Source organism: Plectropomus leopardus, chromosome 19 (genome assembly GCF_026936395.1).
Source record: "Plectropomus leopardus strain MGB_pleo_1.0 chromosome 19, ASM2693639v1, whole genome shotgun sequence".
NCBI lineage: Eukaryota > Metazoa > Chordata > Actinopteri > Perciformes > Serranidae > Plectropomus > Plectropomus leopardus.
This window is the reverse complement of record NC_142194.1, coordinates 24,972,853-24,998,426: the sequence shown is the minus strand read 5'-3', so window position 1 is coordinate 24,998,426 and position 25,574 is coordinate 24,972,853. Positions and strand designations below refer to the sequence as shown.

The window sequence follows — 25,574 nt, the reverse complement described above, 5'->3', positions numbered from 1 at the left end:
CATAAAGCGACTTCATGGGAGTGTCAACTGGTTGTCTGCCAGTCTCAAAGTGATGGCACTCCCAAGTCTTTGCAGCCGGTAGCTGTTCACTAAGACCTACAGCAAGCAACTCTCTGTGACACAACACATTTTCCACTCCTTTTTGTGTCTGCATGAAACAAACATGAAACAACATGTTAGTGAGCCTTGGAGTTGCTTTGGAAGTTTTGGAACAACATTTTTTATGCACAAGTGTCATTGCAAAACTATGCCTAGAGGAAATGACAAGAAAAGAGAACAGCAGAACAGCAGGTTGGACCCAGCATGTTTACCAATTTCGCATGATGACGAAATTTAGTTGAATGACAAAACTGCTAATTAAATTAATTCAAATAATTGTCTCAGCACGACACAAACTGTACGCAAGAAGCAGCTCTGAAAGTCCAATTCACTCTAACACAAAAATATATTATTACCACCTCATCGTCCATGCACCAGTCAGTTTGCTCTTATGGTTTACATTCATGTCTGTGAAAACATGGATGCCTCACACACATAGTCCCCCAACAGCACAGAGGGTCTACACAATCAGCACAATTCAAGATTGGTGTCATCATTTCAGTATCTGACCAAATGTCCCTCTTGTGCTCCTGAGTTATGATGTTGAGAAATGGCCAGAAAAGGGTTTTCATAGAATGTTATGATGTCGCAGTTAAGCTGGCCTTTGACCCTTTGGATATATACGGTCATCACTTCATCATTTGATCCTTTTAGACGCCTGTGTAAAATTTTGTTACGACAATATATGAAGTCTTAAGTTGTGGCCAAATTGAGGATAAATTGACTTTAACCTCTGACCACCAAAATCTAATCAGTTCATTCCAGTTGGATGTTTGTGCCTAATTTGTGGACATTCCCCAAAAGTGTTCTTGAGATGTGTTCAAGAGAACAGGACGGACACAAGGTCACAGTGATCTTGACCTTTGAACAACAAATTCTAATCAGTTTATCGTTTGGCCAGGTGGCTGTGTCAAATTTGAAAAAAATTCTCTCAAGATGTTCCTGAGAGATGCTGTTCATGAGAATGAGATGGCTTCAAGGTCATGGTGACCTTGACTTTTGACTACCAAGCACCAAACATTTGTGATATATTTTGTCATAATTAGATACAATTTTGGCCAAATTATGGCCCAAAACATGTTTTTGTGAGGTCATAGTGACCTTGACCTTTGACCACGTAAAATCTCATCATCAGTTCATCGGTGATTCCAAGCGGAAATTCTTTCTTTTGTGGAGCTCACAGCATTTGAAAAAAAAAGCACTAAAGAAAAAATCCACAAATCTCTATTTCAGAACTTTTCAATAGAACCATAACTCCAAAAACTGCGAATTACTGTATATGTATATGTATGTCAAATGCTTTAAAAACTTGTAACTCTACAGGATGCAGAGGCTGTTCAGCAAAATATAACATCATCCACAGACACAACGTTTTGTTTGTCAGAATATTTTAGTGCTTAACATGAGTGACGGATCTTGTAAAACAATCAACAAAACAACGTATAACTTAAAAATACTAGTTTGTGGAATGGAAAGTGATAATACAAATAAAATGGTCTTGTATCATTAAAAAAATAATGATTCTCCACAGGGACGGGAACACTGAGCTCGTAGTTACACATGAGCAAACACTTGCTGTCAGCTTGTTAAATGTTATTAAAAGGCCTTTAACCCTTTGAAACCTGCATCAACGTCACTTTTTTCCCTTAAAAATGGGGGGAAAAGCAATGGGCAACTTGGCACAAATTGCAAGAAAATCAGTAAAAGGTGACAATAAAATTGCCTAAAAATGTGTTCAAAATGAGGGGAGGATTATAAGAAAAATATTTTAAGAAAAAGAAAAAAAGGAAATGTCCAAAAAACTATATTTATAATTGTAAAAAAAATATATTTTAAATTATGTCATAAAATGTATAAAATAAAACACATATATCTTGTTCTATTTTTAAAGATATCTGCTTTTTTTTTTGCTTATTTTCAGGTAACTGTCTTGTAACTTTGTTTTATTTAACTAATTTTTTGCTCATGTCTTGTTAAGTTCCTCTTTGCCTTCTCACCATCTTTTTAAGAGAAATTTACACCAATTTGCTCATAATTCAAAGGGTTGAAATCCCACAGCAGCCTTACTTTCATTCACTGCTGAGATGAGACGATCACACTGTTGCATAGTTATCAAAGTGTTTGAGAACACGTCAACACCTTTCATCAGGGAACAGTGGAGGCAACTTAAACACAAAATATGTTTCTTATTGGACGATTAGATGAGGAATACATTCCTTAAACGAATATTCAGCATCGGCAGGTTCAGTTCATGAGTTCCAGTTCCTCAGTGGCTTATTGCTCTGTAAAATCACATAAATAGTCGTACTTGCTACAGACTGCCTCATTTTTCAGAGCAGCTGCAGTTGAGGCAAATTGGTACCTTTTTTGTAGCCATTATCTGCAGCTTTTGTTACAGCACTGCTTCAGTCTACATTAAATGTGTGTTTGTCTGGACTCCGGACCCTCATTTCTCCTCTGGCTCAGTTTTGGAACGTGAGATCCACATATTTTAAACACCAACATCGCCCCCATGTGGCTTAATGAAAGAATTGCACCTGTTGAGACTTGACTGGTCTGACGTGCAGCGAGGTCCGTGGTTTGTCCTTCATGGTGCCAGCATGAATGATGAGATGGTCCTTACTCATAAAAACACTTCTTTTTCCTCACCACTGCATGTGTGTGGGCTGTGTGTGTGTCTGACTCTGGTTTCTGTACTGGGTGTGTAGGAGTGTGCTGGCTTGCGGGGAGTCCTGGCCCTGCAGCCAGTCTTGATAGAGGGTGTGCAGGGTGGAGTTGACCTCCGGGAGACGGACTGGTAGGCTGCTGTAGGCTTCCTCCATTTGCTGGACCAGAGCTTTGTCCACCCGGCCTCCTGTGTCGCTCTCAGACTGACCGCGGCCACTTAAACACCCTGACACACAGAACATACAAGACAGGCTTACAGCAGCAGATTAAAGTTAAAAGGGAGTATTTTAGGTGACGTCTCTTGAGCTGGCAGCAGTGTTCCCCTGGAATCTTTCTCCAGAAAGCAGTGTGAAAGAGTGACTTTTAATTTCTGCGGCTCTAAGATGTTCAGCACATCCTCTGAACTGTTGAGATACATGTTTGCACAAAGCTGTAGATTACATTTAACCCTTTGGGACTGTTTGGCTCATTTGACATGCGTGTCATTCTTTATGGTTTTGATTATTTTGGCTGTGCTCATGCATAAATACATTTTGGTGAGATTGTGTATTTTTGTGTGATCTTGGAATTTCCAGCTTAGCTCCTACAATAAGTCTAAAATACACTGTGGAAACAAGACTGTAACATTCAGACTATTAAGTGCAAAAAAAATGCACCACTGAAACCCAATCAAACTGCAATTTTTGATCCAACAGCCATTGAAGCATAAAAACATGAATTGTATTATTTCTGGGTGTCATTCTGGGGTTTTGCCTTGGAATCTGATGATGTTTTTTATACCGTATTTGGCATAAGGAGAAACTACATGCTATTTCCACGAGGTGCACTGTCACAATCAATGTTTCAGCTAATCATTGACATATCCCAGAGTATGATCATCAAAAAACAAAACAAAAAAAATAGGCATAGCATGTAGTATATTGAAAATAATGTTTTTTTTGTGTGTGTGTGGGGGTGGAGGGGGGTTCCATCTAAAAACATAGTGGCATCATGGCAAAAACCTTGCATTTAAGGTGTTAAAATTCTGAAAATTAATGAATATTTTACATTATGATTAAGACTGAGTTTGGTTAAAACATTAACACAATGAAAGTAGAAAATAATATCGATTTTGAAAAGTGCATTTTGTGCGCAGAGCGATATAAGTGTGTATAAACAATTAACTTCTGTTAATAACTAGAGCACAGATACAAATTACATAAATTCAAAAAAAGTATCCATATAGTTCAGAGAGGGTTTTGAGTAATGACAGCAAAACCTAAAATTGTTACAACTGACCCCGGTCTCCCCTAAACACCAGATGAAGCGCCACTGCTAAATGCTTACAACACTGGGCAGGATGAAATGTTAGAAAAAAATGTGGTGTTACCTCCTGGACAGGACAGCACCTCCACCAGCTGGTAAGGGACACGTCCCTTTCTCATTCGGTGAACCAAAGTCTGGATGTTCCTGAAACCGTAGATAGCAGCAAACTGCAGCAGAGTTTCCCCGTCCCGCTCCAGGGTCACCTCCTGGAAGTCCCGGTTCCTACAAAACCACCATTATACACAGGAGGAGAGCTTTCAGACAAAGAAACAGTATTTAATGTCCAAATTGACATTGGTCTTAAAAAGAAAAAGTGTGGCATGGATAAGTGGACTTCTGTGGAAGCTCCAGTATATTCCAGCAGAATCAGTCACATGATCGCAGTGTCTCTCACCTGAGGGTCTTGTATGTGATCTCGTGGACGTCCAGACCGAAGAGCTCTTTGGCAGCATGTTTGAAGATGTGTTCCAGAAAGCCTTCAGATCCTCTGCCCTCGTGCCTCACCAGCGCCATGTCTCCGGCCTCTCCCAACCTGCAGCGACAATCAACGACAGTGTGCTATATGACATAATATCTTTGGAACTCTCTATTTTTCCATCAGCTAAGGCCATGGTAAACAAACCACCAAAAATAACTGACAGGATGACAGCTAGTCCAACTACTCACACGTGATCCAGTGGAGCTGAGTCCAGCTCTTCCACTGAAACCTTCCTCTGCTCCATCAGGTAAAAGATCTCCCCTGAAAGACCAAAAAAACACTGTTAACATATTTTACTATCAACTACTAAGACTGTGATAGGAGCCAATAAAACTAAAGGAATAGTCTTAGTGCGTGATGTGCAGGATTTGTGCAATCCATCTTGTGTTATGTAGTGTGGAGTGCATGCAAACTGAATTATGCATGTTTAGTGTTGAATCATTATATTAATGCAATAAAAAAAGTTTAAAACGAAAAGCTTGCATCATAGGAAGTACCAAACAGAGAACAAAAGCAGCAGTCACAGCTTCCCTACAAATGAATTTAAAACTACAGAAGAAGCAAACCTGATCACAAATGCTCACATCAAGGTGCATTGTGATTTATGTATATTTAACATAATCTGTGGGTCAAAACAAACATCTGCAGCAGTATTTGGCCCCGGGCAGCGGTGTGTAATATAAAGAGGACTGAACCTGAGGTGAGGACACAGTCCACGTCTCTGGTTTCCAGCAGGCTGTTGTAAAACTCCTCTCTGACAGCCTCCAGCTTCTTATCAAAGCAGGGAGCCACCAACACGTGGTAGACTTTCTCTGGACTCAGCTTCTGCTTGGACACAAAAAATGAGGACAAACATAAGAATGAGGCCGATTCTTTGAGTGCAGAAGCTGCTGTAAGAAGCATTTTAAACATTTCTATAGACTCAGAGAACTCTTACTTTTTGTTTCACTCTAGATCTGCTTAACAGACTGTTGTTGTTGCCAATAATATATTAAAATACCACAACAAACTAAATGCATTTGATTATTTTGATGGTAAGAGCTCACCTGTTGTTTAGAGAAGTAGTCTTTGACCAGACAGCCCATAATCTGCTGAGGAGACCTGGCTGTGCAGATATGAGGTGTAACCAAACTGCCCAGGACTCGCTCTGAATATCGGATCCAGCCTGTAAACACACACCCAAATATTGTTAAAATTACCCCTTGATCCTCTGCACTCTGGAAAAACTCATTTATAATAGAAATAATACCAAAGATAACACAACCAAAAATGTGTATACAGACAGAGAGTGTAACAGGTTTCTCAGTGTAAACATTATGGAAAAAACAAAACCTTTCCATAACATTCCATACCCACGACAAGTATTTTTCCCTACTGAATTTTATAACATAATTATTAGATAAACAGTATGTAATCAACAACAACTGGGCTGAAAATCATCATCAACAATTTAACTGCGAACTATTGATTAATAAATACACAGAAAATGAATAGCCTACTATTTAGCAGCCTCATTTATTTATCAGAACCAATGAAAAATGCCACAAAAAAATCCCAGTTTTCAGCTTCTCAGTTGTGGGGCTTTGCTAATTTTCTATATTATATTTAATTTAGAATGTTATATATATATATATATATATATATATATATATATATATATATATATATATATATATATATATATATATATATGTATATATATATGTATATATATATGTATATATATATATATATATATCAAAAAAATTATTAATGGATTAATCGGTAATCAAAATAACTGTCAGTTGCGTCCAAACAATATAGTTTTTTTTTGTAAAATATAAAAAGTTTTCATTAGTATTTCTAATGATCCCCAGATCCACAGCAACATCCTTGTCTGGAGTTGAATGGCACAAACTTCATGACCAGCGGTAATCTGTCAAACTCTACACATTTGTTCCAGAAAAAAAAGATCTTGCAGTAGATGCACTCTTCCTTCTGCATTTATTGTATTTTCTTTACACCAAACCACACCAGAAACTGTATCACCACGCAAATGGAAGCCAAATCTGCTGTTCGCTCACCTAGCACCACTGAGCTAGCTAATAATACAGCTCAGCCGAGGAAGACACCATTAATGTTTACGTCAAGCGCTGTCACGAGCCTTTTGCCATGAGTAGATGCACTCTTCCTCCTGCACAGTGATCAATTTGTAGTTTGGTAAACAGAAGGTAGTTCTTACATAAAGCTGCTCATAACAAGGTCTGTGGATTATCTTGAGTAACTAGATCATGATTTCTGCAGTGAGACATCGCTGTTGAGTTTTTCAAATGTATTTTTAGCACTTTGAGCACCAAAAGCTGAATGCCATCTACTTTCATTATATTGGAGAGAAGGGAGACATTACCGCGGATATTTCCACCACTCTGCAACTGACACCAAAACAATGTGGACTGATAAATAGCACTACAGTAAGAGAAAACAATATGTATTTTTCAATTTGGGGTGAACTGTTCCTTTAACTCTGTTGTAGCTATCTCTAATGAAGGGAGTGGTCAAAGAAAAACTTTCTATCTTTCCCCACCAGCACACCACTGCTATCTCTACCTCTAAACAAGCTCTGCCACCCCTCTACGGAGCACATGGCGTGCAAACTAAGCATCAGGAGAAAGATGGAGATGAAAATTGAGGCAAATATTGGGTTAGAGGCTAGCTCAGTTGGCTAGAAAACCAGTCTGACAGATGGGTAATAAAAAAAGTGCAGAGGGCAAAAAGAACGAGAAAAAGGCTGAAGAGGCAAGGAGCTTCACCTGGGCAGGAGGAGGTGAACATGGGCAACGCGTGGGAGTCATGGTGCCTCCTGCGAAACCTCTGAACAAACTCCTTTTGACTCTCTAAGATGCTGAAGCCAGCTGCCAGGGTGGTGTCGAACACATACTGCACTCCTGCAGGGAAAAAACCCAGAGAGATGAGAGCAGAGACAGCGGCTCAGGGAGAGACAGAGAGCGAGGAGAATGTCGAGCATCCCTGATAGATGAGTGGGTGGAAGTTTCAACACATCAGTCATGAAGAAATGTTTGTAACGGTTTCAGGAAACTGAATTTATGACCTTTTAAGGCTTTTTTTTAAATGCAAACAACAACAAACAGAAGCTGTTAATATAAACTAATTTTGGACTGAATAAAGTGTATAACACTATGAGGCACAAAATATGAAAGAACAAAGTAATAGACATGCTAGATCTGATGTGGACAAATCCTACAGTGGACGTGCACAAAACATGTCACAAAACCTCAAATAACTAAATAAAAAGCACTTGTTAAAGGAATACTTCACCCCTTAAATGACCATTTATATATAATTTTCTCACCCCGTGTATGTTAAATTCATAAAAAAAACTATTTTCCTCGCATGCCTTCAGTGAACTAAGAATCCAAAAACCAAGTCTCATTTACCCAGTCAAAATGCGTTTTTGCTAAAACCTTACGATTTGGAAATATTTCCACGTTAACAGTCTCATGCACGAATGCAGAAGTGTTGTAAATATTGTGGTTTTTAGGGTTCTGCCAACTTGAGGCAAGTTAGATTTAAGAATTTTTAAGATTTCTTTTAAAGTCAATTGAAAATAAATTTAGGACCTGGTTCACCAATTTTTCATTATAACCATAAATGAAGATAAAATGAAGCATGAACAAACATATGGGCGATACGGACAATTTTGTTTAAAATATTTATATAACAAAAAAAAGTTTAGTGGTGAAGACATTGTGCGTAGTATTTAAAAAAATAAACAAATTAAAAAAATATATATATATATATATATATATATATATATATATATATATATATATATATATATATATATATATATATATATAACACATGTTACCAATGTTTTCTTGTTGATGATGTTTTGATATAGTTTTGCTGATGTTAAACGCGGACCACTGTGACTTCAATTCATCAAGAATCTGCTGTTTTTTTTGGATTCTTCGTTCACCATGGAGACATACATTAAAAAGTTTTCTTCTCAAATTCAGTGTTACTTAGTGTGAGTAACTGATGTACAAAATGGTCATTTGGGGGATGAAGTATTCCTCTGATACTATGTTAAAATGAAACACTTAAACAGTGATATATGAATCCCTCTTGCTCACCTAAACTCTTGAGGAAGCCACAGAGTTTTAGTGCAGCCTCGGTGATGTCCAGACCAAACTTGACAGCAAAGAAAGGCAGAGACTGCGGACATATTGACGCCACCAGTACCTTGTGCTTCGACACGTCACACTTCTGTCAAACAAACAATAGGGACAGTGTGAGGTATTGCTCAAAGTCCAAGAACAATGCACAGACACGGAAGAACACCTCCTTCACTTTCTCAGGTTTCAGAGGCCATTTGTTTGTATAATGTACCTTATTGAGAGCCAGAACTCGCTCCACCTCCTCCAGGCTCTGCTGAGAGATCTTCAGGCTCTCCTCCTCTGACAGACAGCCGTCACAGGACAGACAGGCACTCAGCAGCAACTGGGATCCTTCATGCTCCTTAGGTAGGGAAAGAGACACATTTTTATGTTTTTAGGGGTCACTCCAGCGAATTACTTGTGGACTTCAATAACGGGTCCACTCCTCACAATAGACAGCAAAATAAATCAAAATTGAATCAACAGTGGTTGAGAGATAACGCATCTTGATAACTTCTCTTCTAAAACCTTCCATGCACGATAAATGCCCACATGCTTTGAACCTGGTTAAAATTATAATTTTTCAGACCATTGAAAAGTTCCTCCAGAGCAACAGATGACATCACACAACTATTTTCACACTCCTGGAGAAGAGAAAGTTGATATTGATATACTTGATAGGCTCAGTGCTCCTTTAACCCTTTTTAACCTGGGAAACTTAGCTTGATTTCATTCAAAAACTTTTAAAAAAAAAAAAAAAAAAAGCTATTAGAGTTTAGTATGATTTCTTTTAAGATTACAAGAAAATGACCTGAAAATCAAAAACAAAACAAAATAGACAAACAAAAAAGAAAGGAAATTATCTTAAAACCCTGGCTTAAATATGCTAATAATTCCATATTTTAAAAAGTCATAAAATATATTTATGATTTTAAATAATTTTTTCTGAATTTTTCCCTAGGTTTAAACAAAAACCCCAAACCAATCCCTATAACCAGCAACTTAACAAGACATGGCCCAAATATTATAAAAAAACAACAACAAAAGTAAAAAAGTTACAAGAAAACTCCACAAAAATAAGCCAAAACATCTAAACTAAAAAAAAAAGAAATAAAAAGACCCCCTCCAAAAGCATTTATTTAGCATATTTTCTCATATTTTTTTCTGTAACATAATGTTTAATATAAAATTATTATTATTATAATTATAATTTTCTGAAATTCTTTTTTTTGATAAATACAGTTCTGAAAGGCCTCTGAAGGCAGCACAAGAAAAGATTGCTATTTCAAAGGGTTAATAAGCAACCTTATTGACTTGATGAGGGTTTATTTTGCCAGATCAACCAACGATACATTAAACTGGTGAATACACAAACACTACCTGTCCGTTGACTTCATCTCTGTCCTGGTGTGAGTTGGCACCATCATCACTCTGTTTCTTGTTGCACTAAGTGTGGAAGTTCAATAATTATATTCATGACTGAGAGCAGTAAACTTTTCCAAATTCAGAATAAGAGAGATGACTGATACAAATCCAGAAAATCACCTGTTTGGTGCAGTTCTCACACTTCTCCTTGCGCTTTGATATGGTGACCTCGGACATTTTCCTCGGCGGTTATCTGTAAATTAAACACATATTACATAATAGCATCAGCGCTAGCTTCCCAGTGCTGATCATCTCTCCACAGCATGTTCCCTCTGCAGCACTGGCATGGTGACTGCGGCTGCAGCCTGCTGCTGTGGGATGTTTTGTGAGCTCCACCCTCCTCTGACTGTCCAATCACAGGCAGCCTTCTTATCATAAACACAACAGCTCTAATGGTGGGAAACAGGCAATGAACACAATCTAATATCCTGTCATTAAAATGTTAATGGCTCACGCTAATTATATACACAGTGCCAACAAAAACAGCCACTACATCACATTACACACGGGAGCTATCACTGTCGTATATTAGGAACTGTTCTTAATTTATTAGGTGGGCTGGGCTGACCCTCACTCCACTGTAAATTAATTATAACATTTTGAAACTTAGCAACTAATGTCTGAAAGTAGACCTTTGCCACATCATATTATCCACAATGATGCCAGTATAGTTTTTATTATGATAAGAAAAATTCATATGACAATAATGGCAATATTTTGACTTGCTGACATCATGGTGTCACACTGTTACGCACAGCAATAACAAGCATGATTGAAAGCAAAATTGCAACCGGCCAGGAGCAAATTCAGTTGCATGGAATAAGTGACTTCGCTTGACATGAGCATCCTGAATGCTTTCAGACTCTTTTTGCGACTTACTGCTTGCAGTAATTCTGCCACAAAAGTGTCCAGAAAACTGTATATGAATGAGTGATTATCATCATAACATAACAGCCTGCTGAGTGACATGCTATAGCAAGAAGAGTATAGGAGAAATAGCAGCGCGTACAGGTCCTACTGGAGAAAAAAAAATATATGTATATATACTTGTACATTGAACGCAGTGCTTTTTGTATTTGGCAACTGTTTAAATATGTAATTATTGATTATTTTTTGTTGTTGTAATATTTACATCTGATACAGAATCTCAAGAATGAACTGATTGACTATTTTAGTTAAGTTTTTACTGAATACTTAAAGATGAACTACATTTACACTGACATACACAACTATAACACATAGTTTGTTGCAATAGTATGTTTGTGAAATTCATAACAGAATATTCTTTTTTCTCTATATATTGTTATTGCAAAAGTGCCCGCGAATATTGTGATATTATTTTGCAACCTTATCGCTCACCACTATTTGAATGTTAAATGTTAAAAGATGAGGACAAAATCCTGGAAAAAAAACAAAACACAAACTTGTCGTGGATGCTGGTTAGTTTGTGCAAATGACTTATTTTTGGCCAAATTTTAAATGATACAGTCAAAAATAAAGGGATTCTGATGAACTATCACTATTTTAAGCTTAGATTTGATTGTATTTTAAATCATGTAATTAGGGCGAATAAAAAAAAATCAGTTCTAACATAAAAACAAAATACAACAATTTAAATTTGTATGCCCTCCCCTAAGCCAAAATAAAATACATTAGTACTTCCCCACTTTTTAAAAAATATTTGATGTGCCTTCCCCTATTTGCCGCCCCCCACCCCCACACACAACTCACTGATAAATAACGAACAGTCCCTTGTTAATACATTTACACTGATGTAATAGACACAAAAATAGACATACAAAATAAATAAATTCTGAAAGCTCGTCATAATGTCTGCTAAAACATCAATACTTTTTTACGTCATACATGCATACAGCGATTTATATTTTAGCGATGTAAACATATGCGTTACAGGCCTTTTAAATAAAAATGACAGGTAATTTAGTCACTGTTTGTTTGACTGCGTGTTGTATGACAGGCCCTGTGTTGACATTACAAGGTCAAATTTTGAGGTAACTCACCGGACGGTTTCTATTTCACTGCTGTGTGAGACAAAGGCATGGAGAAAATGCAGAGGACAGTCAGAGGAGCAGCCACCGGTGAAACAGACTGCAGCACTGACACAGCACAGCAGGTGAACTCAGCAGTTTCTCAGCACTCTTTTAGCTTCAGCTCAAATCAGCTGTGGGTGGTGTCAGCGCCAACACTCGCCTCAACCTGCACGGTTATTCCACAATATACAAACCAGCACTTTCAAAGGCGTTTTAGCTGCCAGTATCCAAGCTAGTCATGTCTATGGACACGCATGCGCAAATGGTGTAACGGTCTGCTCCGGAAGCTTTGAGTTTTTGCCAAAACCTTCGGGGAATTAAGAAAAAAAGGTGCTCCTAACTTGATTTTGTCCTGATAGAAAATTGACAAATAATGTTATGTTAAGCGCTAAAAACTCTAAATTGGTCTAAAAGTTTCTCCTGACTGCCGGCTTTTCAGGTTGCATGGCCAGCTTCTGATTTTTTCAAAATAGATCCCAAATATAACGACGAAATTATATTTTAAAAAAATGGAAGATTTAACCCTAACTCAGTACAAAACGAAAGAAAATTTCTTTTGAAAAATGCACTGTGTTTTAGAAAACCAAAAGTCTGGCGACTACACAGCAAAATACATATTTTCTCTTATTTTAATCATTTAATACTTTTATTTTGAAGGTGACAACAAAGTGAGCCCGTCCAATCAGAGCAGGCGGATCCAGGAAGGAAGTATCACCCATGCAGGACAGTTGTTGCAATAATATGAATAGAACTTCCTTATAATTCAGTACATGTGTTTCCTCGTAAAAATTCGCTTTTGCTAACTCCGCAGGGCGAACATTTACAGAGAGAAAGAAGAATTTAAGGTAAGAGGTAAAAAATGTGTCATTGTTGGTGTCTTTATACTGTTTTTGGGGAGACAGTGTAGGCAAGTCTTTTCCATCACATCCAGCCACCATCATCATCAGCAGGAGAATCTTTCTTGTCTTGTTGGGTTTTCATTTTTATTCTGTTGAAAGGTAAAAGGACAGATGTCAAAACAGCCATGCGTTTCTCCAGTAACAATATACTGGTTATTCTGAACAATTCTAAGAACAAACTCACAACACATCTCTGCTGTTTTTGGCAACATACTATATCTAGATTATCCAGAATAACTGGGACATTGTCTCTGGATAACAGACCATGGCTGGATTAACCTGCTTGGGGGGCCTTGCTTCATTATTCCCGCTCTCTGTGCATTCTTTGTGTACAGTTTTTCTAAGGTAAAACACTGCCTGGTTTCAGTTTAATTTGATAAGAAAAAAAACATAATGGAGATCGTAAAAATAGATTTAAACACAGTTTCAGTGTCTCCTCACTGGTGACAAAACAGAACCCACATCAAGGCAATCAGTATGCCCTTTATTGTGCTTTAAAGGTCCCAAATTGAAAAATCTGAGTTCCATGTTTAAAAAACATATAGGTATAGGTGGCATAAATATATTGTGAGTATCAAAACAGTCCATCCACAGAGAAATGCATACAGCCTGTATTCTGAAACTGTGCCTTTAAATGAGCCGTCAGAACTTACATGAATTTGTGATGTTACAAATATGATATAAATGTAAAAGGCGCCTTTATAGTCATTCCCAGCTGCAATGACAGTGCACAGAAACTGAAGGTGAGGATGTGAAAGTCCTGTAAAAACTTAAGTAGATTAATGCAAACTGGGCTCTGTCAGGGGGGGCTCTTAAAGAGACAGGCGCTAAAACAGAGTGTTTGCGACAGCGGGTGATTACAGGTATATTTAGGAAGACAGTATGAGAAAAATTAAGTGTTTCTTGAAAAGTAAGCCATGTAATCATGTTCTAGTAGAAAGCCCAAATACAAGTATGAACCTGAAAATGAACATAATATGGGACCTTTAACTGATATTTTGCCGACTGTAATTTGGAAATGGCACTAATACAAATTGTGATGTTGATAAAATTTCAATTAATTGTCCTGCACTAATAACAAAAGGTCTTTGAAAGTAGCACAAAGATGTTAATACACATTAAGCCTGAAGCTCTGAAGACTCCTAGAGTATATATTTTTTCATTTGGGTGTACTGGCCCTTTATGGTAGGGGTATACTGACCATGTCTTTCAGCATATTTGACAGTTCATATTGTTGCCTCTGTTCAGATGGGCTACATGACAGTAGAGGAGCACAGCTCCACCCTGCTCCACCTGAAGAGATCCCCGGGCATCCGCTCCTGGTCCCTTCTTGTTGGTAAGTGTGTGCAAATGTTTATATAATCAATATAATCAAATATGAAATACAAATCCCAAACTAAGTCCCTGTATTGTCTCTCATCATAATTTCAATCATTTATTTGCAGGTATAGGATCTGTTGGGTTGGCTGCTGCATACTACAGCTCAGGTACACAAACTCAATTTATCAGTTTATCAAATAACTTTCCACATTTGCTTACTGTGACTCTTTTTCTTCTTTTTTATTTCATGCGTTCGTGCAGACAGCATCTTGTGGAAGCTTTTCTACGTGACGGGCTGTCTGTTTGTAGCCATGCAGAACATGGATGAATGGGAGGAGGCTGTGTTTGACAAAACCAAGAACCTGATAGAGCTCAGGACGTTTAGCTTGTATGCTTTCATCCTGACATTATGGAAAAAGGGGCAAGAGAAAGGTCTGTAACACAACAGAGCGCGTCACTCAGTGCAGTAGTCTCCAGAGGTCACAGCCTTAGATTTGAAGTTTTTTCTTTCACTGTTTCTCTCTCTCAGTTGTGTTGGATCTGACACAGCTGTGTGACATCTGCGTCCAAGAAGAGAAGGTTCGCTATTTGGGGAAGGGCTACCTTCTGATGCTGCGGCTGGCTGCAGGCTTCTCCTACCCCCTGACTCAGAGCGCCACACTGGGAGGACGCAGGTAGGTATCTGCCTCAGCCTCGTGAGCTCATTGTTTTAAATTTATTGTTTTGGTTCACCCTTACAGCTCTCATTTGCCTCTTTTTTCTAGTCAAAAACTCTAATAAACCTACTTTGCATCACCTGGCCAGCACCAAATGACAGCCACATTAAACAACTTGCTGTTGAACATAGCGGAACCTTTACTGGCTAGCGAGCCAGATATTTATTTTGAGACTTGGAGACTAAAACTGAGCCAACAGGAGAGTGAATATTGGACTTACATTCATCAGGTGGCCAGAAAATGTGTCAAAACAAATAATAATGTTGCTTTGCATTTGTTTTGTTAATAATGTTTGCTATCTTGTTCATCATTTGTCAGTTTCAAAAGGGTGAACTTGCATTTTCTTATTTCTTTTTTCCCCATGTTTTGGTGGGAAAGTGAGTAATAGGAAAAGCAGTTTTCAAAATTCATCCAATATTGAACTGCAGCAGGCAGTCCCGAACCAGGCTGCAATGTAATCACTTGGGGCATTTGCACACCATCAATTTACGTCCGCTAGTGTTTGTTTTGGCCCCTTACAGGCTCAAATTATTATTCCAGATGTGTGACAACATTATGGAAATGATCCCTACAGAGATTTATTTGTTGAAGAGTAAGATCATGTTTGTTTCAACAGAAAGATCCCAAAAATCGCCATCTCCAAGCCCACCAGACTCCATTTTAAAAAAACAGTAATTCTATCATCAATAAAAACACACTTCATTTAAAGTTGACAGTAACAAAGTAAAACTCACAAAAGCTGGGGCGCTCGGTGGTTTGGTGGATAGAGCAGGCACCCCATGTACAGAGGCTGTGTCCTCACCGCCACCCCTTCACACTTGACCTTTCCTATCCAATTAAAGGCATAAAAGCCCAGAAAAATAATCTTAAAAAAACTCACAAAAGCCATCTTGGTTCATATTTTCACTCTTCCACCAGCTCTAGTTTGGTTGAAATTATCCCTTAACTCACCCAGTTAAATGTGAAAATATGCTGGCTCCATACGAGCTAAAATTACTGTTTATTTAAAGGGAGTATGCTGGGTTTGGCAATGATGGCAATGATGTAACCGTTTAACAAAAAGGTCGATCGCTTAGGAATCCTTTCCATAATGTTATCAGATACTCATTTTAACAATCCAAGACTGTCACTGGCAAAAGAAATAATAATTATTGGATGTAAATTGACAGTGCCAAATGCAGCTAATGGTTACACCACAGGCTGTTTCATGACCAGCTGCAACTCTTTCCCTCAATACTGGGCCGATTTTCCAAACATGTTGTCCCCATTAATCACTTAGACACAAAACATGGGAAAATAGGGTCCAGGTTCCAAAATACCAAACATGATCTTTAAATCTGGGTTCAAAGTCATCTTATTGTCTGAATTATTATTAAAACTGAATTATATTAGGAAGAACTAGCACAAGATAATGTGGCATGTCCCTGTTCTTCTGTTGCCCGTCAGTGATGTGGAGGCCGTGGCTGCACTGCTGAAGCGCTTCTTGGGGCTGGAGGAGCTGCAGCAGCGCAGGCAGCAGGAGGAGGAGGCAGAGTATGTAGAGGAGGAGGAGGAGGAGGAGGAAGATTCTTTGGACAACAGCAGTGGATCAGATGGCGAAGAAGACAAACTGTGATCTCGCTGTGACCTGCAACCCTGCTGATATTTCTGGTGGATTGATTAAGGGGCATTCTGTCATTGCTATGACATTACAGAGGGTGATGTTTCAGTGATGCCCTCACTACATGTTATACTATTAGCATGTGCATGAGCCAAGGAGATATTTTCAGTTTTCCTCCCAGACTGTCACCCTTGTATTTATTTTCAGTGTCAGGTGGGGTCATGGCAGCGTCCGGAGGTTATAGTAAAATGTTTTTAAAATTTATTTTCATGTGAAATGGGATGGAAAAATCTTCCAATTCTGTCATGTAGATGTTTCATAGTTTACTTAAAGTTTTCTAAAACAGCTCCAGGGAATGAAAAAAAATCTTTCAATGTACCGTAAACTGCAGCTCTCTCTTTTTTTTTGATCTAATTACTATTTGGGAATACACTCCAGATTATAGATATTGTGCCTTCCTACTGAACTCTAATACGTGTTTGTGTGTAAGTCAATGGAAAGTGCTTTTCCCACAGTTTTCATGGACCACCCAGTTGATAATCACCTTTCTGCATGTTTTTTTTTCAAACCTGGTGCGCTATCCGGATGTGAAAACTGTAATCAAGCATGAGTGCCTCTCAAGGCTCAATCATGAGTTAATTATATGCGAAATGCTTTGGCCTGTTGCTGGTCTGTCTTTTAACCTTTATATACTTTTTGGGAACCAAAGACTCACTCTCAGGCAAACTGTTTGGTGTTTTGGACAAACTGTTTTTCTTTTTTTCTGAAAAGTGACATTTACTATTTGTAATACACTGTCTATGGATAAACGCCCCATACACCCCAACTTCAAAAAAAGTCTGAACTATCCCTTTAAAAGGCTGGTGGTGAATTTTATTGTGTTCTGCTGTGCTTTAAAGAAAATTAGATGATTTTTTAAAATGTTGTTTGATGATTTTATTGTCTTTGTTTACTGTGATACATTTGGAGGAATGATATAAAATTCTTTTACAGTTAAACTCAAAGCCTTCTTCTAATATTATTTCCTTTCTTTGCTACAATTAGTGCAATTTACACACACAGCAGTTTGCCCTTGGTTAAGTGCAAATATAAAGTCACTCCTGTTAATTTCAGTGCTGTTCACAAAAAAATTGCGGAGAGCAGTAATGGATCGAAAAAGCAGTTGATTCTGAATATTTTAGGGCACCATCTCATTGACACAGGCTCTGATCTCCTCTGTTATCCTCTGCAGAGGAACCACCACAGGGCTGACGTGTTCCTCTATCCACTCCTGGGCTGTTGACTCTGGGTAAAAACGCACCATCTCTGCCTTCACTTCCTCCACCTTCTCTTCTAACGTAGTCAAATACCTGAAGGGGACAAGATCAGATGGGTTTTCTGTTAAAGGCTAAAGAGATTTCTTAAACAAATTTTAGGAAGGGAAAGCAACTTATTCTCCTCACATTGATGCCTGGCTGTGAACTTGCATTGCAATGAGAGGGGTTACCATTTTCCTCTGCCGGTGGAAGGGGCTGAACCATCCTCTTACAAACCTGCAGGAGCACACAGGCATATAGTTATTTATTCGGAGAAAAGTGCTAATAAAGTGTATATTACTACTACAACCCTTTAAAACCCGAATTGAAATCAGTTTTGTTATCGCGTTCAGAAGTCTTTCGCAAATATTTAAACCTCTGAAATGGGATTTCTTTCAAAAAAACATGGGAAAAGAGGCAATTAGCAACTTGACATGAAATTTCTTGGTATGTTGCAAAAACAAATGGAAAGAAATGACTTAAAATAAAACAAAACAAAAAGAAAAAAGAGAGTTTCATTAGAAAAATGACGGGGGAAAAATATCAAGAAAACTACTACTACTACTACTAATAATAATATAATGAAATAGTTACTGTATATAGTTAAAATTATATTATGGAAAAAAATGATATTTATATTCAATTTAATTTTTTTTTAAATTTTTATTTTAGAGTTTTTTTCAGGTCATGTTCTTATTTTGTTTTGTTACTTTTTTCTTTGTTTCTTTTGTTTTGAGCTGGATGGGATTCTTAGAAATTACCAACAAATTAGGGAAATGTTAAAAAAACTATATTTATAATTCCCTTAATGATCTATTTAAAATTATGTTACAGAAAAAAATAAAATTAAAGAAACTGAGCACCTTTCCCCCCTTTTTTATGCTTATTTTCCTTGCAACTTTTCACAAATTTCCTGCTAAGTTTTGTGTCATTTCTGGTTGCTCATTGCCATCTTTGCATGTTTATAAAAGAAATCAAGCCAATTTGCTCAGGTTTAAAAGGGTTAAGTTCGATGACTCATTGCAAATATGATCACAGCCCACAACTCACATGTTGTTTTCAAAAAATCGTATGTCCTCAGAGTTCAGCAGTGAATTGAGTTCTACAGTTAACTCCACCAGCCTCCTTCCTGGGAACAGCGAGTCGCCTGCAGAAGTCCTGCAGACCACATGGAACAGAATCCTGTTAATCTGGAGAGGAACACTACATAGTCACAGTGGAGTTCATAAAACAACACTGGACATCACCTCTCCATGGCCTCCACCTCCACCGAGGAGATCCCCAGGCTCTCAGTGACTTTGCTCTGAACCTCAGCGCTGAACTGACCGTGGTGGAGAGTCTGGAGACAGGCTGCGAGCGATGGAAGGGCCACATGCATCAGCTCGCACAGCACTGACAGGTGGTCGTACCTGACCGTGAAAAAATTATGTCAGATGTGTGATTGTGTGAAAAGCTCAAAATTATTTTAAAAATTGAAATAAAAAAAAAACACTCCATAAAAATTATTTTAAAAAATTAAAGAAATTAACCATTTAAAAAAATCAAAAAACACCCAAAACTTAAAAAAAAAAAAACACTTTAATAATTATCAAATTAATTGGCAATTAATATACTGTGAATCAACTCGTTGATTAATCAATTAATTGTTGCAGCTGTACTCGCACAAACTGTTTGGTCATTTATTTTTTAATGAACATCATATTTTATAAACCCTTCTAATGTTTTTTAATGTAAAAAATCTTATTTTGTAAAGTAACTAAAGCTGGTAGATAAATATAATGAAGTAAAAAGTACACTATTTCCCTCTGAAATGTGCAGGAAAAAAAGTAAAAAATAAAGTAGCATGAAAATAAATTACTCAAGTAAAATAAAAGTACCTGAAAGCCATGCTTAGGTACAGTACTTGAGTAAATGTACTTAGTTAAATTCCACCACTGTACATAACACAGATGTACAAAAGAAATTTGACAGAAAATGACAAATTCCTCTACCTTTGCCAGCCTGTGATGGCGATGCCCTGCAGATTGACACCCGCAGATACAGATGCAGCCACCTTCAGCCACTGCTCATGATTGTCCACGTGTCTCTGCGTGCACGGCACACACGTGTAAACACTGGTGGAGCCTTTAAAGGAGCTGGCTGCCCAAACATCTGACATACCAGCACTGCAGTACTTCTCCAGCAGAGACACTGCACAAAACAAGAGAATATACATAACAAAGCTCTGTGCATGCTGCAGAATATTTGGAAATGTATCAAAGCTTAATGTTTGAACACTAGATGGTTCACATCTAGTAGATGGTTCCTACCAGTTCTGTCCACATCCAGATCAGGGGTGTAGTCCCACAACATGGGCTGGACGAGTCCCACTAGACCACTAGCTGTCACATGGATAAAAATAAAATAAAAAATTAACAAAAATGGTTAAATTAAGACACACTGAGATGAACAAGTACATAAAAACAACAGTGGTTCTAAAAATAAGACCTGAGGACCACCAGGAATCCCTGAGAGAGTCCCAGCAAGTATAATTTCCAGTTTTTTTTCTGTTTGGACACATGAATCCAATATAGGATTCTTAATATTGTAGCTTATATTACTGTTATTATCCACCCACCTACACTCGATGGTGGGAGAAGTATTTTAATCCTTTACCTAAAGGTTTGTTTATGACATTCAGAGCAATAACCCTTTGAAAGCTAAGCAAATTGGCTTGATTTCTGTCAAAAACATAGGAAGAAGGGGCATCGGGCTGCTCAGTGGATAAAGCAGGCGCCCCATATATGAAGGCAGTGTCCTTGCCGCAGCAACTGCAGCTGCGGCTGCATGTCATTCCCTCTCTCTCCCACTTTCACGCTAGCAATCTCCTGTCCTATCTAATAAAGGCAAAAATGTCAAAGAAATATCTTTAAAAAAAATAGGAAGAAGGCAAAGATCAATGAAAGAAGAAATGATCTAAACATTTGCAAGAAATGAGTGAAAGGTAAACTACACAAGTCATATTAAAATGCATCTTTTACGCAGTGCCTTGGTTAAGCTACCTTTTTACACCTGATCTTAGTGTCGAAACACTTTTAAGGAACTGACTTTATTTGATGTATGCTGATGCACCTGGGCTGTCAGCTGTCGCACATGGTATTTTTCTGCAATTTTTTCCTTTATTTGCTAACTGTAGTAATAACTGTAGTTGTAATGTAAATGTAACTGGGTTTGGTGGTGACAAACTGGATTTCTGCTTTACCTTTTAGTGTGTCCTGGCTCATGCCTCTCATCATATCATCCCACATGATGATGGTCATGTGTGGCCACGCCTCCTTGATGGCCTGAGCCACCTTGGTCACATGACTCAAGAAAAGATGCTCCACTGTACATCCAGGTGAGGCCAGCCACAGTTTGGACTCCGCTCCCTCTCCAAGCATGTACACCTTGAAGAATTTAAAAACGAGGACGTTAAATGATGATACTTTGGACCATAACTTTAAAGAAACGGCTAACTTACCTCGTCTGCTCCAATGTGCAGTGTGTTTAAGCCTGGATGCAGCTCCACCACCTGCCTCAGCATCTCCATCACCAGCCTCACCCCCTCCTCTTTGTGTGGATTCAGCGTGCCCACACAGTGTGGCACCTCTCTCAGGCTCCACATGGGCCGATGCTTCAACACAAACTGTAACAGAGAAGGGACGGACACAGAGAAATGACCCATCGAAAAATTGGGCATTTGTAGCCATAATAAACAGTTATAAACCTGACCAATAAAAAAGTGCAGAAAACTATATTTATAATATTTTACAGAAGTATTTTACATAATAATCATAATTATAATTATTATTACTAACAATAAACCCTCTATTGCTGTGTATATGTATTTTATTTGACTGTGAATGTCTAAGACCGAGACCTTTTTATTATTATTATTATTATCATTTGTATTACTTACTAATACTATGAATATTATTTATTTTTATCTCTAAAGAATTTTGTGGCTAACATGTTTAAGAGAAGTACTGAGTGTTTGTTCTATGTTGAAAATCCTAAAATAAAGGTTAAAAAAACATATTATTATACTTTTTTTATGCTTATTTTCAGAAAGTTGCTCACTGCCCTCTCCTCATGTTTTTGTAAGATATCAAGCCAATATGCTCAGGTCTCAAAAAGCAAGCCAGATATTTGCCTCACCTCCATATGACCAAAAGTCTGCACAAGTGGGATGACCTCCATGCCTTTAGATCTGGCAAAGTCCTGCAGAGATAACACCTCCTCTCGGCTGGAAACAACACACAGTAAACAGACACTGAACTTAGTGAACCAAAGCATTTTATAGCACGTCAGACTTGCATGCTAACTTTTATCTCTATCACACACAGGAAGGGTTATAGTTTTATTACAGGATCTCACAGCACGATGAGACAGATAAAAAAAGCACATACTATTCCACCCAGCCCATAAATCAGGAATGGAGGCGGCAGTGTGAGGTGTTTACATCCCAAACTGCACCTGTAAGCGGGCTGCGCTGTGGCCTGCAGCAATTTCAGCTCCCCCTCATAAGGAAACATGTCCTCGTACTCCACCAGCAGGCCGTCCACTCCCAGCTGAGAGAACAGCTCCATCAGCTAAAGAAAATGCACATTAATGCAAAAAATAATATTTACACAGTGACAGAAGTGTAAATTAGGGATGCAAAATAATTTGGGCATGTCATTTGTATTGGCAGATATTGGCTTTAACTTCTTTTAAATCACTTCTCTCTTTTTAATTTATGTTCTATCTATTTTACTTCATTTTATTTCTGGTTTGATTGCTTTTATTGTTTTACTTTTATTGTCTTTTGTTGTTGTTTTGTTATACACACGCACGCACACACACACACACACACGCACGCACACACACACAAACATATATATATATATATATATTATTATTATTATTTAATTGACAAAATGAACTTGTACAAAATATCAACCCTGAGTTTAATTTTTAATTTTTTTTATTTTGCATAATGAATGAAAATTACATACACTGAAAACACACAATGAGAATGTGCATAATATGATGTTAACTCCACTACAGAGGAAATTTGTTGCTCACTAAAATTAGGTGAAAAGAAAGTGGATAGGCTGCATCGATATCGATTATTAGCCAAATTAACTGTTATATATCGGCAGCAGATGACAAATGAAGCTGCTGCTCACCTTGTGAAGATATTCCACCCTCGGGGGGGCACCTTTCAAATCCAGGTGGACCAGTTTCTTTCCTTTAGGCCAGGGTGGACACTTCATTCTGCCTGTTACAAAATAAGATCAGTAGATACAAGTGAGTTTTTTTCTGTTTGTGAATGAACTTTAGGTCATTTGTTTGACTCACCAGGACAGTGAAGTCCAATCAGGAACCAGAGATTTATATTCGAGAGGTCAGGCACTCTGAGGAGGATGTTATTTAGAGGCAGATCACTTTTTCATGAACAAGAGACGTTCACCAGCCCAGTCGTTTCAATGTAAACACACAGTGTAGGTAATCGATTAGTTTAGTCTCCGCATGCAGAGCAATGGATGGAAGAATGCACGCGACATGCAAACATTATGAGAGTTTACGAGGCTACAGACAGAGTATCAAACAACGGATTACGACGTATTTAGATGTCGATTTTGTTCTGTTTTAGCAGCTGTGCGGTGAAGCCGAACTCACCTGGACGTGGTCCAATGAAAACGTCGCTTTCTCTTACGGAGAGCCAATGAGGTTGACGGATACGCGTCCACCAGGAAGTGCAGAGGGCTTCAGGTGGTGGTACGAGCTGTTGGCGGGGTGCACGGACCTACGACATGTTCAGCCAAAGCAACAGCAACCGTGTGTGACGGTGTTCTGTAAACGCTGCGCAGCACACCTCAAGTCAAAATGGCGTTATTACAGCGAATGAGAAACACACCAGGCTCGAATGCTACAGAGATAGAGAAGAAAATTAAAAGGTGAGTGGATAAAACGCTGCTGTTATGCTGCCTGGGTTAAACTAAACACGGTGAGAGGAGAAGGTGTACTATTAACTGAAGTAATGACAGCAAAGGTATACTGTAATTAATGATGCATATGCAGTCTGCAGAGAGTGGAAAATGCATACATGCTGTAGGGACTGTTCTTAATTTATCAGAGGAGAGGGTGGTTGGGGAGTATGACAGGGGATAAGGCTGTGTTGGGGGAAACTTTTATCCCCCAACACAGCCTTATCCTCTGTCGTCATCATTCATGGATAAAGTCATAGTATAACAAAAATTAAGTTGTAGTTCTATGAGAAAAAAGTTACAATTTTATGAGAACAAACACGTGACATTACATTAAAAGTTGGAATTTTACGAGAAAAAAAGGTCAGACTTTTACGAGGATATACTCGCAACATTACAAGAATTAAGTCAAATTTTTACAAGAGATAAAAGTAGGAATTTTACGAGAAAAAAAGTTGGAATTTTATGGGGAAAAATGTTGTAATTTTATGAAAATAAAGTTGTAATTTTACGAGAATAACATTGTAATTTTACGAGAGAATTTTTTTTTTTTTACAAGAATAGAGATGTATATTTACCAGGGATATTATATTACACCGGCACCAGGGACAGTGGTTTCCAAAGAGGCTGCCACACTTAATGAATGCAAAATACCAACTTAAAAAATTCTTCCTTAGTGCTTGAAAAACAATGTCTCCCACATTTTGCACCTCTTTCTCCACCCTCATAAATAATGAACAGTTCCTAACGCTTGATTGGGTTTTTTGTGATTATGACTTGAAGTCGATAGTGGTTTTATTTCACAACTTTATCACTGCTTCTTTCACATATCACATTGTTCTGTTAGTGTTATTATAACAAAACATACTTATAATTGTAAAAAATAAATATACAAATAAACAAATAAATGAATACAAAGTTGCAAAAATGCAGAAATACATTGACTGAATTAAAAGTTACTTGTGTAAATAAATGTAGTTGGTTATTAATTGAGACAAACAGATAAATGTCTTCAATTTCTTTCTACATTTTTATACAATTCCTTTCTTAACTTGTCATACATTTTGAAACATTTGTCTGTTTACATTTAAACTTTTATTTATTTCTATAATTTTACATTTCTTCACATACGCTTTTATATATTTCACTGCATGTATGTTAATGATTTTGTTGGTTCTACTAACATCACTCTGTTGCATTAACAAGTAAACAGCTGATTATTCATATTAATCGGTAATAAAAAAACAACTGTTAGTGGAATCACATTTTTATCACAGGATGGTTCCTTTTTCATTGTACTTCCAAATTACAGAACATCTGACAGGTAATGTTAGTTTCCATAAATATCCACTTTGTACCCTCTGTGATATTTAATATTTTATTGAATGTCCTGAATGACCTCTCGTGTAGAGAAAATCATCATGTGCTCAGCCAGGTTGGGTTCCCTTTTTTGTGATAAAACAGGTCAGACAGCAGTTGGGGGATAGCTGAGGAAAATAGAAACTTCCAGATGTGCCATCATCGCCCTGCCTATTCCCGTCACTGCTTGTGTGGTAGACCACTTTAACC

At 37.8% G+C, this 25,574-nt stretch overlaps 4 protein-coding genes across 6 annotated transcripts in view; 2 read left to right on the top strand and 2 right to left on the bottom strand.

Moving 5' to 3' along the window:
- Window positions 1-1,470: 1,470 nt before the first annotated feature.
- Window positions 1,471-12,627, bottom strand: narf (nuclear prelamin A recognition factor). Its single transcript, XM_042508012.2, has 12 exons — window positions 12,156-12,627; window positions 10,255-10,327; window positions 10,090-10,155; window positions 8,942-9,070; window positions 8,686-8,818; window positions 7,339-7,473; window positions 5,596-5,714; window positions 5,245-5,374; window positions 4,738-4,810; window positions 4,466-4,603; window positions 4,136-4,293; window positions 1,471-2,992 (listed from the first exon to the last, which is right to left on the bottom strand). The coding sequence occupies exons 2-12, from the start codon at window positions 10,309-10,311 to the stop codon at window positions 2,745-2,747; spliced, it is 1,386 nt and encodes a 461-aa protein (XP_042363946.2). The 5' UTR covers window positions 10,312-10,327; window positions 12,156-12,627; the 3' UTR covers window positions 1,471-2,744.
- A 242-nt stretch (window positions 12,628-12,869) lies between these two features.
- Window positions 12,870-17,718, top strand: cybc1 (cytochrome b-245 chaperone 1). The gene is made up of 6 exons (XM_042507590.2): window positions 12,870-13,030; window positions 14,333-14,420; window positions 14,530-14,571; window positions 14,666-14,836; window positions 14,934-15,078; window positions 16,567-17,718. The coding sequence occupies exons 2-6, from the start codon at window positions 14,333-14,335 to the stop codon at window positions 16,733-16,735; spliced, it is 615 nt and encodes a 204-aa protein (XP_042363524.1). The 5' UTR covers window positions 12,870-13,030; the 3' UTR covers window positions 16,736-17,718.
- hexd (hexosaminidase d) lies at window positions 17,632-23,836 on the bottom strand. Of its 3 annotated transcripts, XM_088069635.1 has the most exons (13): window positions 23,698-23,836; window positions 23,377-23,462; window positions 23,205-23,296; window positions 22,510-22,625; window positions 22,192-22,279; window positions 21,515-21,679; window positions 21,257-21,440; window positions 20,325-20,396; window positions 20,007-20,205; window positions 19,263-19,424; window positions 19,066-19,173; window positions 18,163-18,252; window positions 17,632-18,069 (listed from the first exon to the last, which is right to left on the bottom strand). In XM_088069635.1, exons 3-13 carry the CDS (start codon window positions 23,289-23,291, stop codon window positions 17,898-17,900), a joined length of 1,443 nt encoding a protein of 480 aa, XP_087925761.1. In that variant the 5' UTR covers window positions 23,292-23,296; window positions 23,377-23,462; window positions 23,698-23,836; the 3' UTR covers window positions 17,632-17,897. The 3 variants fall into 3 exon arrangements, with proteins under 3 accessions (XP_087925761.1, XP_087925762.1, XP_042363521.2); XM_088069636.1 differs by lacking the exon at window positions 23,377-23,462 and having other exon boundaries at window positions 23,698-23,835; XM_042507587.2 differs by lacking the exon at window positions 23,698-23,836 and having other exon boundaries at window positions 23,377-23,688.
- Window positions 23,834-25,574, top strand: part of ogfod3 (2-oxoglutarate and iron dependent oxygenase domain containing 3) — a 29,588-nt gene continuing 27,847 nt past the window's right edge. Inside the window, exon 1 of the mRNA XM_042507589.2 lies at window positions 23,834-23,975. Within this exon, the coding sequence (XP_042363523.2) occupies window positions 23,905-23,975 (71 nt within the window). The 5' untranslated portion in view covers window positions 23,834-23,904. The remainder of the gene's footprint in view (window positions 23,976-25,574) is intronic.